Raw genomic sequence first — 15,571 nt, 5'->3', positions numbered from 1 at the left:
CAATCTTTTGTTTATCATGATGTTGCTTATTGGGCCATTTGTGAGGATTTTTGTTTTCTTTATGTTGAGGTGTAATCCACACTGAAGCCTGTAGTCTTTGATCTTCATCACTAAGAGCTTCCAGTCCACTTTACTTTCAGCAAGCAAGGTTGTATCATCTGCGTATCACAAGTTGTTAATGTGTCGTCCTCCAATCCTGATGCCTCGGTTCTTCATACAGTCCAGCGTCTTGGATTATTTGTTCAGCATACAGACTGAAGAAGTATGGAGAAAAGATATAACCCTGACACACACTTTTCTGACTTTAAACCACACAGTATTCCCTTGTTCTGTTCAAATGACTGACTCTTGGTCTATGTACAAGTTCTGCAGGAGCATAATTAAGTGTTCTGGAATTCTCATTCTTCACAGTGTTATCCATAATTTGTTACGATCCACACAATCGAATGCCTTTGCATAGTCAATAAAACACAGGCAAACATCTTTCTGATATTCTCTGCTTCCAGCCAAAATTCATCAGACATCAGCAATGATACCGCTTGTTCCACATCCTCTTCTGAATCCGGCCTGAATTTCTGGCCATTCCCTGCTGATGTACTGATGAAACCGCTCGTGAATAATCTTCAGCAAAATTTTAGTTGTGTGTCGTATTAATGAAACTGATCGATAATTTCCACATTCTGTGGGATCTCTTTTCTTTGCAATGGGCACAAATATGGATCTCTTTCAGTCAGTTGGCCAGGAAGCTGTCTTCCAAATTTCATATTTTTTTTTTTAATTGTAATTTAGATGAACGTTTACACAGCAAATCAGTTTCTCATTATAATATAGTTTTGTAACATTGATTGCCAACCCCACAACATGTCAACACTCTCCCCTTCTTGACCTTGGGTTCCCCATTATCAGCTTTCCTGTCCCCTTCTGCCTTCTTGTCCTTGCCCCTGGGCTGTTATGTCTTCCAAATTTCTTGACGCAGACAAGTGAGCACCTCCAGTGCTGTATCCATTTGCTGAAAAACATCTTAATTGGTATTCCATCAATTCCCAGAGCCTTGTTTTTCGCCATTCTCTTCAGTGCAGCTTGAACTTCCTCTTTCAGTACCACTGGTTCTTGATCATATGCAACCTTCTGAAATGGCTGAACGTCAACCAATTCTTTTTGGTACAGTGACTGTGTATTCCTTCCATCTTCTTTTGATGCTTCTTGTGTTGTTCAATATTTTCTCCATAGAATCCTTCAATATTGCAACTTGAGGCTTCAATTTTTTCTACAGTTCTTTCAGATTCAGAAATGCCAAGCATGTTCTTCCCCTTTGGTTTTCTAACTCCAGGTCTTTGCACATTTCATTATAATACTTTACTTTGTCATCTCAAGCCACCCTTTGAAATTTTCTGTTCAGTTCTTTTACTTCATTTCTTCTTTTTGCTTTAGCTACTTGACATTCAAGAGCAAGTATCAGAGTCTCTTCTGACAACCATGTTGGTCTTTTCTTTCTTTCCTGTCTTTTTAAGGACGTTTTGCTTCCTTCATGTATGATGTCCTTGATGTAATTCCATAATTCGTCTGGTCTTCAGGCATTAGTGTTCAATGAGTCAAATCTATTCTTGAGATGGTCTCTAAAATCTGGTGGGATATACTCAAGGTCGTATTTTGGCTCTTGTGGACTTGTTCCAATTTTCTTCAGCTTCAACTTGAACTTGCATATAAGCAATTGATGGTCTGTTCTGTAGTCAGCCCCTTGCCTTGTTCTGACTGATGAGCTTCTCCATTGTCTCTTTCTACAGATGTTGTCAATTTGATTCCTGTATTTTCCATCCAGTGAGGTCTACACATATAGTTGTCATTTATGCTGTTGAAAAAAGGTATTTACAATAAAGAAGTCGTTGGTCTTGCAAAATTCTATCATGCGATCTCCAGTGTTGTTTCTATCAGCAAGGCAATATTTTCCAACTACCAGTCCTTCTTGTTTCCAGCTTTCACATTCCAATCAATAGTATTATCAAAGCATCTTGATTGCATGTTTGATCAATTTCAGACTGCAGAAGATGGTAAAAATCTTCAATTTTCTCATCTTTGGTATTAGTGGTTGGTGCGTAAATTAGAATAGCAGTTGTTTTAACTTATCTTCCTTGTAGGTGTATGGATACTATCCTATGATCGACAGCGTTGTACTTTAGGATAGATCTTGAAATGTTCTTTTTGACAATGAATGTGGAGCCCTTCTTCTTCAGTTTGTCATTCCCGGCACAGTAGACTATATGATCATCTGATTCAAAATGGCCAATACCAACCCATTTCAGCTCACTAAAACCTAGGATATCGATCTTTATGCAGTCAATTTCATTTTTGAAGACTTCTAATACTTCGCATATTCCATGTTTTGATTATTAATGGATATTTGCAGCTGTTTCTTCTCTTTTTGAGTCGTGCCACCTCAGCAAATGAAGGTCCTGAAGCTTGACTCCAACCATGTCATTAAGTTGACTATACTTTGAGGAGGAAGTTCTTCCTCAGTCGTATTTTGAGTGCCTTCCAACCTGAGGGGCTCATCTTCTGGCATTATACCAGACAATGTTTCGCTACTATTCATAACATTTTTACTGGCCAGTTTTTTCGGAAGTAGACTACCAGGTCCTTCTTACTAGTCTGTCTTAGTCTGTGTCTTAGTTATCTAGTGCTGCTATGGCAGAAATACCACAAGTGGATAGCTTTAACAAACATAAATTTATTCTCTCACAGTCTAGGAGGCTAGAAGTCCAAATTCAGGGTGCCAGCTCCAGGGAAAGTCTTTCTCTCTCTGTCGGTTCTGGGGAAGGTCCTTGTCATCAATCTTCCCCTGGTCTAGGAGCTCCTCAGCACGGGAACTCGGGTCCAAAGGACACCTTCTGCTCCTGGTGCTGCTTTCTTAGGGGCATGAGGTCCCTCTCCTCTCTGCTTTCTTCTCTCTTTTATATCTCAAAAGGGATTGACTTAAGACATAACCTATTCTTGTAGATTGAGTCCTGCCTCATTAACGTAACTGCCACTAATCCCATCTCATTAACATCATAGAGGTAGGATTTACAACACATAGGAAAATCACATCGGACAACAAAATGGTGGACAATCACACGATACTGGGAATCAAGGGGACTAGCCAAGTTGACACACATTTAGAGGGGACACAATTTAATCCATAGCAGTCTGGAAGTTCCACTGAAACCTGTCCACCATCGGTGACCCTGCTGGTATTTGAAATACCAGTAGCATAGCTTCCAGCATCAAAGCAACATGCAAGCCACCACAGAACAACAAACTGATAGATGCATGGGGTCATATGTCATTAAGGATGTGCAAATTAAAACAGCAAGAAACTGACAACTCCAAATGCTGGCCAGGGTGCCGAGCAACAGGAACTCTCGTTCATTGCTGGTGGGAATGCAAAAATGGTACAGCCACTTTGGAAGGCAGTTTGGCAGTTTCTTACAATGATAAACAGTCTTACTATATGATGCAGCAATCGTGCTCCTAAGTATTTACCCAATGGAGTTGAAACTTATGTGCACATAAAAAAAACCTGCACAGGAATGTTTATAGCAGCTTTATTCATAATTGCCCCCAACTGGAAGCAACCAAAATATTCTTCAATAGGTGAATGCATAAATAAACTGGTACATCCATGTAAACAAACAAGTTGTCATCGAATTGATACCAACTCATGACTACCCCATATGTGTCAGAGTAGAACTGTGCTCCATAGGGTTTTCAGTGGCTGACTTTTGGGATGTGGATCGCCATGCCTTTTTTCAAGGTGCCTCTGGATGGACTTGAACTTCCAACCTTTCAGTTAGCAGTTGAGCACATTAACTGTGTACGCCACCGAGGCACATTCATACAATACAAATTAATTCAGCGATAAAAAGAAATGAGCTATCCTAGGTCACAGACACTTGCTATTTCTGCTGATGGGAAAAGTGGCACTGAATGTGGGTGTAGTGAACACAGCATGATTAAAGTAAACGATGTTGCTGAGAAGTCATCATGAGGAAAGGATGCCCATACTAAACAATCTGACATATACAAGAAGGCAACAACTCCAACAAAGACCAAAAACAAACAGAATCACACATGGATGAGTATAGGCATATACGTATATGGGTAGGTGTAGGTGTATACATATGTGAGAAAAGATAGAAGTATCTCTATGTATGTGTAAATAAAGATATACGTGGACAGACATTTATTTTTATTAAAATAATTATTTTAAAAAATAATGAAAACAGTTGCATTGTTTTACATTTTTTGCAAATCTCTTTAATGTCTGTCTTAAAATACAACTGAATTCTTCTATCTGCTTCTGCATTCTGTTGCAGTATGTGAAGAAACCTTGGCCTCATACAGGTATGTAGTTGGAAAAGGGAGGAGTATTTTAACAGTCTTATCAGGTAATTGTGGATATCCTTCTTTGATAATGAACCAAAACTCAATAAGTGGTGGTTTCTTAAAGGTTAGCTGAAATGTGGAATCTGAAACCTTATTGTCTTAGTCATCTAGAGCTGCTCTAACAGAAATACCACAAGTGGATGGTTTTAATAAGGAGAAATTTATTCTCACAGTCCAGTAGGCTACAAGTCCAAATTCAGGGCGTCAGCTCCAGGGGAAAGCTTTCTCTGTCGGCCTTCTTCTCATCAGTGTTCCACTGGACTTGGAGCTTCTCTGCGCAGGGACCCCAGGTCCAAAGGACGCACTTTCCTCCTGGCACTGCTTTCTTGGTGGTATGAGGTCCCCAATTCTCTGCTTGCTTCCCTTTCCTTTTATCCATTGTAAGGTAAAAGATGGTGCAGGCCACACCCTAGGGAAACTCCCTTTACACTGGATCTGGGATGTGACCTGGGTAAGGGTGGTGTTACAATCCCACCCTAATCCTCTTTAACATAAAATTACAATCACAAAATGGAGGCCAACCACACAATTCTGGGAATCATGGCCCACCCAAACTGATACACACATTTTTGGGGGGACATAATTCAAACCATGACACTTATCAATAATGTTTTTGTATCCTGTTACATTAAAAATCCACTGGTCTCAGAAGAACTAGATGGTGCCCGGCTACCACCAATGACCACCCTGACAGGGAACACAACAGAGTCCTGGATGGAGCAGGAGAAACGTGGGGTGCAGAACTCAAATTCTAGTAACACCAGGCTTAATGGTCTGAGACTGGAGGAACCCTGGAAAGCATGCCCCTAGATTCTCTATCAGCCCAGAACTAAAACAATTTCTGAGGCCAACTCTTCAGACAGTGATTGGACTGGAATGTGGACATAAAGTGATACTCGTGAGGAGTGTGCCTCTGTCCGGGGGTGAGATGGGATGGCAGACAGGGTTAGCAGCTGGTTGAATGGACACGGGGAATCAGGGGTAGAAAGGAGAAATGTGCTGTCACAATATGGGGAGAGCAAATAGAGTCATATAACAATGAATGTATAAATTTTTGTATTAAAAAAAAGAAGTAAAATAATAATTAAAAAAATCCATTGGTCTCTCTTGCATTTTGGGATAGTTTTTACTCATTTATAATTTTGTAACATCATGTATTGGTCATCTGGAAAGTATTTTGTTCACTAAGTTATGCAGATTTTCTAAATGTTAAAAACACTTCATTAGAAAATATCAAAAAGTTGCATATGTTAATATCAACACTAATCTCATCAGAAAAGCCTTTAAGTATTGGGAAGCTGTCTAGCTCACAGTGCAGATACAAGTTTTCCAGAATTCTAATTTTTGCTTAAAAGCTAGAATTTTATCATTGGCAACAAATACTGTCAGTGTTTTCCTTAAGTGACAGACTCATTTTCTTCATTTTAGAGAAAGTGTCTTGACAAATATCCAAGTCTGACTAATCATAGTTTGCCAGTGAGTTGTTTTTTCAAGCAAAACAATGTTGTTCCATAAAAAACAAAACAGCAACAATAAAAACCAGAACAAAAACCCAGCTAGTTCAGCTCACAACTCAGTCACACATGTCTTTTTTCTTGAGCCAACCATCATTGGTTAGTGGATAGCAGAAGTGTTCTGTAAGTACTTTCCATTTTATAACACAGAATATTAAAAAGATGTACTTCATCTAAAGGGTTGAGATGAAATAAAACTAATAATTTGTTCTTCTTCAACGAAGACATTCTAAAGTGAAATGCATTTTTTAATTTTTTTAGTTGTGCTTTAGATGAAGGTTTACAGAGCAAATTAGTTTCTCGTTAAACAATCAATATATTGTTTTGTGAGATTGGTTGCCAACCTCACAACATGTCAACACTCTCCCCCTCTTGACCTTGGGTTCCCTGTTACCAGCTTTCCTGTCCCCTCCTGCCTTCTGCTCCTTGCCCCTACGCTGGTGTGCCCATTAAGTCTTGTTTTGTTTTATGGGCCTGTCTAATCTTTGGCCAAAGGGTGAACCTCAGGAGTGACTTCAGCACTGAGTTAAAAGGGTGTCTGGGGGCCATATTCTCAAGGTTTCTCCAGTCTCCCTCAGACCAGTAAGTCTGGTCTGAAATGCATTTTTTGCTCCTGCAAGTACTTGGTGATAAAGGATACAATGACTCCTAAGTTTGGTGCCCTACCTTGATTCATGCTAAAGTGCCAGCGATGTTACCCATACTGCTTTTGTACCGTCGGTGCAAATGTCAACCCAGTGAAAAAAGCAAACAGCTTAGAATTACTAAAAAAAAAATAGTTTTGAACTCACAGACCCTCAAGAAAGAAATCCCCAGAGGTCCATGAAGTATACTTTGAGAACCACTGCACCAAACTGATTACCATAGAACATGCCAATAAAACACTAGCTATCTCAGCAAGAGTTAAATAAGCTTAAGAATTACTCTAAGTAAGACACTGTGTTGAGGAAAGTGACAGGGTATATTCTACCATATTCAGTTTGACTGCTAATCCCAAGTCAGACATTAAAAAATAGGAGAATTTTTTCCTACAGAGTTGATTATGAAATATTTGGCAGAAGGAATCTAATTCAAACCAGCTGCTGGACTCTTGCTGAGCAGCAGTTGGCTAGGACACACTGCCAAAAGGTCCCCTTTTTTAGGGGAGGCCAGATGAGCTCATGCAAAGGCTTTTTAGCAGCTTTTGCCCCGTAAGTCTTATAAGCACACCACCACTCAATTTTCCATGCTGTAAAGTAGCCCCACTTTCTTTGAATTTTTTTCTCTCAGTCAAAGAAAGTTTACAGGAAAAGACTACAAAATCCACATCACCTATAAAACCAAGGTGTCTATCTTTCTGCCTGTGTGATGTATCTGGCTTTAATCTCAAGAAATGTGTAAAATAAAAATCCTTTTTATCACTTTCAAGTTTTACTTAATTCTTCACCGACCTGAAATATTAGCTATTAAGAACACACACACACACACACACACACACACACACACACACACACACACACAGAGTTTTGGTTTCCAAGAATCTGTAAACATACAATCCAATCACCTTATGAATGTTCTCCAATTTACCACCAGACACTCTTTTAACTCAGTACTAAAGTCACTCCTGAGGTTTACCCTTCAGCCAAGCTTAGACAGGTCGATAGGGCTGACAATAACACACGTGAGGGACATGCTTCACAGTTCAATCGCGTGTACAAGACTAATAGGCATACTAGCCCAAAAGCAAAGACGAGAAGGCAGGAAGGGACAGGAAAGCTGGACAAATGGATACAGGGAAACTGGGGTGGAGAAGGGGAGAGTGTCGACCTATCGCAGGGTTGGCAACCAATGTCACAAAACAGTTTGTGTATTAACTGTTTAATGAGAAACTAATTTGCTCTGTAAACTTTCACCTGAATCACAATTAAAAAAAAAAAAGAATGTTCTCCAATTTAGAACAATTATTTCTTAATTATCAGGTACTATCTCCTTTTGTGGATAATCAAGGTCCTTAATTTCTTTTCCTTTCCCTATATGTTTATGCTATCTTTTTCCGACTGTTATCACTCATAAGAACATGTTCCAAAGTATTAGAATTAGTGAAATTGAACATTCAGCCGTTTCTCCTTACTCATATAGATCTCGAACTCTTTCCTACACATTAAAAAGACATAAGCACACCACTTTCTGGCCTTGCCTCCCTCTGCGGGATACCTCCTGGTCTGGTTCCACCCTCTGCTCTCTTTTAGTGGCCACACTCTACCCCCTCTGGCTGGCAGAGGATGATTGGGCCCCACTTAATTCTAGAATGCAGTGACTTAAACCAATTCCACCTGGCCAGCAGAGCCACATGGAAAAACCAAACCTCCCATCTGCCTGTCATTTTTGCTCCTTATCCACTAGCACTTCCTGAATAAGCAGTAGAGAATCTCTGCTGTATATTAATTAAACTTATTAACAGCCAAAATATTCAGAGAGTTACAGGCACCATCCATTTAATTAATGGCTAGTTCAATTTGCATGATCCAAAGAGTATATCTGAATTCCTCACATTTAATAAGGAACTTTCACTACTTTAAAAACAGGTAGCATAGAGTTCCTCTTTTAACAATGGCCAGATTAAACCAATTATACTTTTTTAACAGAATTCGTCTTTGACGTAATTTTCATTTTAAAATAATTATTATTATAATTAAAGCAGCTAACACTTAATCGAGCACTTATAATGTGTCAGACACCATTCTAGGCATTTTACAAATATTAACTTGTTTAGTAGTCACACATACCCTATCTCATTTGGGTCCACTTTACAAACCTGTGGCACAGAAAGCTTAAGTAACATGATCCCAATTAACTGTAAGTTGTGGAATAGGGATTCAAACTCAATTTATTACGGACTGGTCTTAAAAAAAAACAACCCGTTGCCATCGAGTTGATTCCAACTCCTAGCGTCTTAGTGCCTTCTATTCAATCTTATTTTTTTTTCCATTTGTTTTGTTTTAATTACAATAGTTTTACTGAAATAGAATTAATATACCATACAGCTCACATTTTTATAAACAGAATAATACTGGTAAGGGTACTTGATAAGTTAAAGGAAATCCTAAAAACAGTGAAAGTCTCCACATCATGCAAAGAATATTCTTCCTCATACGAATCTTTTTCTGCTCAAAGCAGGATACTTCCACATTGTTCTCTATGGAACATACAGATGGTTCCATCATTTAGCTCTTTTGGTTGCTGAATACTTTTCTGTGGGGCTCATTTTTAATGTGTAGTTTTTGAGTCACATCAACACCTGATTATTTTTTAAGCTCAAATAAGACCGAATGTGAATATGTATTCTAGCTTCACATTTACCATCCGTTAAGACATCGTGGCCCTCAAATCAACATTTCTCTGTTCTCTCCCCTTCCAACTCCTCACATCTGGCATGCTAGAAACATCCTGTTGCCTCAGGTCAAATAAATGTTTATTTGATGGAACCAAAATTATGTGCTCTTACCCCGCAAAGAGAAGTTGAGGAATATTTTGGCTGAGTGGTGTGGTTTATCCACAGTATCACACTCTGGTTTAGATGCTTTCATCACTCAGTCAAAAGGCTGCCACAATTTCAGTGGTTTTCTAGTCATTGTCAATAAATTAAAGGAAAAAAAAAATCTATCTTCATGACTAAGGAAGTCTTAAACGCAGCAGTTAGGAAGCTGCTTCAACCACTTAAAAACACACAAAAATACTACTGACAATTTATTCTGAGCTAGGAGCTGCAAAAAGATCAATAAGGTTGTGAAAGAAAAGGTTTTGTCTAAATCGACTACATCAGTTACTTATATGCTATTTTAGGCACTGGAGGTAATAGAATTCACTTTAAAATTTTTTAGTAGATTTAGACGAGGACAGATACTTTATTTTTTTGTTTGTAGTCTTACCTTGTGGCAACAAGAGGGTAGCTATGACATGGTGATGCCCAGGCATCCCTTGTCCACGGCATGCAGTCATAAAGCAGCAAATCCTTCTCAGTCACAGCCATGAGGACAGGTCTCCATTGTTGTCTTCCACCATCTAGTTTTGCCTGTTACAATGGTAAATTTCAGAGGGAAAGCTAACTATAACGATATGTAATTATAAAAGTCCCTTCAATAATGGCCTAACATAGCAGGTTTCCTTCTCCTCCGCCATCCTAACAGACTTAAGATACGGGAAACATCTTATATCAGGTTGTTTCCTACTGATAGGGATTCTCCATTGGGAGGTGTGAAATGGTCTGGGTAGCTCTAAGAAGCTCTCCTCCAGTGAGTTACAGACATTATCTAGTGATATGACACATTTTCTTCCTGTTCCATAATAACTGAGTATCATCAATTCTAATTAAATATATAGTAATTTGTTCAAACTGATTAACAATTTCAGTATGTCTGATGTTGGAATGACATCTCCTAAGCACAGGACAGAAATACAAAAGAAATCAGTATAATCTAAACATTAATGTTTTTCGAACACTTTTTATTAAGACCTACAATAAGAAATACATTTCACATTGCAACCCAATACGTGCATACATATATAACTATCAGAAGTTTTACAAAACAGCACTAATCCCTATACTTTGTGCAACATACTCTGATATTTTCTATTCTATTTCATTTTTTTAAAAATGCTGATCATGACCCGCAATGTTGTATTTTGAAAAACACTCATACGTACTGTTGTCAAAGAGTTCTCCTTTATATTTTAAGAAGTTTATGTTTCAGTTTCAAATGTACCATTTCATTTACTTGGATAAAGCTCAGTCACCTTTGTAGAAGTTTAAAAATGGAGGAAAACAGCCACTAGTTATCCATACTGTCATGGATCCAAGTCCCAAAAGCAAGACTCTGTTCAAGAAAAGCCCTGTCATCATCAAAACATTTGCCTCATTAGATGAGACCTTTGAGCAGGGACTGCTTAACAACAGCACATCCTAACACTGATCCTTCAGCCCACTATCACTGACGGCTTCCAGGAGACTCTGAATTGGTCAATCACTTCTCTTTTAAAGAGCTGTATTCAGAGCCACTTTTCATTTTCTCTTCCTCAATGATTTCTGAAGGTAATTTGGACATGTCAGAGCACCTTAAAAATATATCTGTCATCTGAAAAGTGGCCTGCATAGTTCAGTTCTGTGTTTTAATACCTACCACTGGGACTCTTTTCACCTAGCCAGAGCCATGAGCTAATTCCAGCAGTGTGGGAAGTGAACGCTAACCACTGAAGTGATCCAAGTTCCACCATGTACTGAAAGCAACATAAAACATGACCTGACACTGAGAATTCAAGCGAAGTATTGTAGAAATAATTACGGTTTTCTTTTTAGTGAGCCCAAATTTCCTAATACTCTACACTAGTGTGCAATACCTGGAGGAAGAATATCAGCTCTAAGGAGACTGTCTTGGATTCTTACATTTTTAGATCACAGATATCCAAAGGGATTGCTAGTTCGTGTTCCCTACTAAGTCTGTGTCTCTGAGATTGTAATGGACAATTTTCAATAGAGAAAATAATATATTTTTTCCTAAAGAGTTAAAATGATAAATCCAATTTTTTAAAATTAATTTTGCTTTTCTAAGTGACAAGAGAGAGATTCTAAAGTCTAGACCAGAGTATATACATTTGGAAAACCTAAATTTATTTCTTCCCAAAGAAGATATTTTTGATTCTGAAGGGAAAAAATGCTAATGCCAATAGGAGCAATGTTCAATTTCATGACAGAGAACTTTTTGTTTAAGTAACCAAAAAAGAAAAAAAAAAGTTTGTTCTCTAGCTCTTTTGAGTCATTTGGGTTTTTAAAAAAATATCTTTCCTCTCTTCTACTTAACCACTGGAGAAAAATGAAACCTGAATAAGTCATTCTGTCTGCCTATTTGCCTTAACTTATAAGGTTATTGTTTGCTTTCACTGAGGTCAAAATGCTGCCTGCTATATATAGTATGTGTTGTCGGTTGTGGTATCAGGACAGGTAGCCTTGGGGCTCCACTACTGAGATCTTGGCTGGAGAAAAAAGAGATACTAATGTTAGAGTTTTAGTTTGCTTGTGTTTCAACACCCATGCACAAATATACCTGGCTAAACAACAGCCTTTTCCAAATTTTATTTTCTAATAGTGTTGGACAGAGCTAAAGATGAGAAAATATTAACAGTTATTATTCATTCTCTAAATCCCTTAATCAAATAAATTTTTCTTTTTGACAGACAATGTACTTCTGTTCTTTATTTTATAATCAAGAAAGAAAACAGCAAGAACTAAAGAAACTTCCAGTAATCCTGATTTAGTGTATGTTCCTAATTTCAGTCTTTACACAATTTGGGAATCATTAGGGATAAAGTAGGAACTGGTGAAATAAGGTTTCTCTTTGGCTGTCATGACTTTTCTAATCAATACCCAAATGCTTCAGAAAACTGATTTTGGAAGTAATACATGCCCCTCCTTTGGGAGACTCGAAAGAAAATTCCTGTTAAGAATATAACCAATTAAAAGGTGAACTACCAATCACATAAAAACCAGTATCAACAAAGAGATAGAAGTTCCTATGCAGATAATTTATTATCTATCAGTCACGTCTTTGTAGTATAAGTATTTTCTGTTTTAAGTAAACCTAATTTATAACAACGTAAAATAACAAAAAAGATAAATTAAGTAGAGATCATTTAATGTTAAAGAAATGACTCTTCCTTAATTTATGTGCCCAAAATGTCTCTCTCTTCTAAGTGCAAAAGAAACAGTTTCCTTTATGAGCAAGCTCTTCAGAAAACACACCTCTTGCCAAAAGAGAGGCCTACCTATACTAAACAGGTTACATGATCTAAAATTTTCTCAACCATTTTCATATTTATAGAATGAAATTAATCTTAGAGTTAGGAAGGGCTTTGGCATTTACCTAGTTCAACCTTTATCAGATACAAAAGCTCATTCTATAACATCTCTGAAAAACGGTATTAAGTCTTATTTGAATATCTCATTCTGACAGTGATATCTAACTTGGGAAATCCAAACAACTATTTCAAAAAGCAAAAATCAAGAGTAATTTAGAAACAGTACTTTCAATTAGTTTAGTGGTACTATTTTATAAGTGGTTAAAACTTCTCCACTTAATATCATTCTCCAACCCTGAGCTTCTGTTCTTGGACAATACCTTATAATTAGTGATTTGTTTCACTATTTCATTATTTGCATTAGTTATGTTCTAGAAAATTGCTGCAAACACTGGATTAGTGAATACTGAACCTGCTTTCCTGGGGGAAACAAAGGATTAGATTCTGTGAGCCTCGGTCACATTTTCATCAACTGATCAATACATAACCTTACTTTATGTGTGTTTCTATTTAAAGAGATCGTATTTAATATATATTTTTGATTCATTAACAGTTGAACTCATGGCCAAGAGTACTATAACTCATGTCTGAACAAAGCTTATCTAACACACATATTTTCCCTATAAGGCACATCACTGCCTTCTTGTGCTTAGGAACACTAGATAGCACTTCAGCACTATACTTGGAGACCATGTTAAACAGCAAAATCATCAAAAAAAAGGCACAAAAATGAGAAAAACTTGGCACTAAGTAGACCATGTAAAGGACACTTGTTTACAGTATGAGAGCTGAAACAAGAAGGCAGAGTGTTGCCTTGTTCTACCTCAGCTGGGAAGGTGTGTGTCAGCTGACTAAAATTTCTCACTGCACTGTACATGTCTGTGAATGACCACAAAAGCACCATGATTATTGATTTTTGGGTTACTAATACATTTTACCGAGTAGGCTAATTTGTAAATATGGAATGCATGAATAAAGAGGACTGACTGGCTGTAGACAAAGAAAAAAGCTATCGAGCACCTACTGTATACAATGTATGAGGCTAAGTTCTCTGAAGGCAATAAAGATTTGGAGAAAATGTTCCTCTGTCTTCTAACAGCTCACAATTGAGTGGAGGAAACACACATATAAATAATGCCCATAAAAGGCAAATTGTGATGAACTAGTGGATATATTTTTCTCCTTTCTTCTTGTCTTTATGTAGCATAAATCAAATTAAGTTTACTTTAAAAGTCTGGCAACTCTCATACATTGCTGGTGAAGTCTAAATTAGGAAAAGCCCGATGGAAGGCAGTTTGGCAATATTTCTTAAAATCACAAATGCATACACTCTTTATGGTAGTTTTAAAATATGTCCATTCTTCTTTGCTACTCTTCAAAAGGTGCAACTTTAATTCTCCTCTCCTTGGGTGTAGCCTGGACCTACCGACTTTCTTCTAATGAAAAGAATAAAGCAGAAATGATGGTATATGTCTTCCAAGATTAAGTCATTAAAGGCCCTGCAGCTTCCACTTTGTCTTCTGTCAGCTCATTCACTCTGAGGAAAACCAGCTGCCATGTCATGAGGACACTTAAGCAGCCCTACGGAAAGGCCTGCGTGACGAGGAACAGAGGACTCCTACTAACAGCCATATGAATCATTTTGGAAGTGTATCCTGGTCAAGTCCCTAGATTACTGCCACCCTGGCTGATAGCTTGACTGCGACCTCATGAGAGATTCTGGGCTAGAACCTCCTAGCTAAGCCGCTACTGGATTCTTGACCCTCAGAAACTGTGTGAGATAGATGTTTGTTATTTTATGCCACTAATTCTAAGGGCACTTTGTTATGCAGCAACAGATAACTAACTCATCCGTTGACCCAGAACTTCTGGGAATTTATCTTACAAGTAGAGAAATATCCCTTACTCTCCAAACCTCCACTATTTAAACTCAGGATCTGATGTAAATTTTTTAATAAATCCCTTACTAACCAAAGTTTTCCTATTCACTACTAGAATCTTAAGAACCAAATATATTCAGATAATCTAGGTTTTCTTGATATCTGATCTATCTGAACTCAGGAGACAAAGAGTATGGACAGCACACATGTGAAAGGACAAACTACAAGGTTATTCATTGTAGCACTGTTTGTAATGGCAAAGGATTTTTTTTTTTTATTGCACTTTAGGTGAAGGTTTACAGAACAAATAGTTTCTCATTAAACAGTCAGTATACATATTGTTTTATGATATTGGGTAACAACCCCACGACATGTCAACACTCTCCCTTCTCCACCTTTTTTTTTTGGTGAAAATATACATAGCCAAAGATACACCATTTCAAAAATTTCTACATGCACAATTCAGTGACATCAATTACGTTCTTCCAGTTGTGCTGCTATTCTCACTTTAGATGAAGGTTTACAGAACAAAATGGTTTCTCATTAAACAGTTAGTACACATGTTGCCCTATGACAATGGTTAACAACCCCGCTACATGTCAACACTGTCCTTACTCAATCTTCGGTTCCCTATCACCAGCATTCCTGTCCCCTTCTGCCTTCTAGTCCTTGTCTCTGGACTGCTGTGCCTCATTAGTCCCGTTTTGTTTTAACCTGTCCAATCCCCGTCTGAACGGTGAACCTCGGAAGTGACTTCACCATTGAGCTAAAAGGGTGTCTGGGGGCCATACTCTCAGGGTTTCTCCAGTCTCTTTTAGGCCAGTAAGTCTGGTCTTTTTTGTGTGTGTTAGAATTTTGTTCTACATCCTTCTCCAGCTCTGTCCAGTACCCTCTGTTGTGATTCCAGTCAGAGCAGTCAGTGGTGGT

The 15,571-nt window shown here is 37.9% G+C and overlaps 1 protein-coding gene across 1 annotated transcript in view; it reads right to left on the bottom strand.

Moving 5' to 3' along the window:
* SNTB2 (syntrophin beta 2) overlaps positions 1-15,571 on the bottom strand; it is a 93,378-nt gene that overhangs the window by 17,900 nt on the left and 59,907 nt on the right. The window contains exon 4 of the mRNA XM_023738406.1: positions 9,845-9,987. Within this exon, the coding sequence (XP_023594174.1) occupies positions 9,845-9,987 (143 nt within the window). The remainder of the gene's footprint in view (positions 1-9,844; positions 9,988-15,571) is intronic.

Source organism: Trichechus manatus, unplaced genomic scaffold (genome assembly GCF_000243295.1).
Source record: "Trichechus manatus latirostris isolate Lorelei unplaced genomic scaffold, TriManLat1.0 scaffold00116, whole genome shotgun sequence".
In the NCBI taxonomy this organism is placed as follows: Eukaryota; Metazoa; Chordata; class Mammalia; order Sirenia; family Trichechidae; genus Trichechus; species Trichechus manatus.
This window is presented reverse-complemented; position numbering and strand designations above follow the sequence as displayed.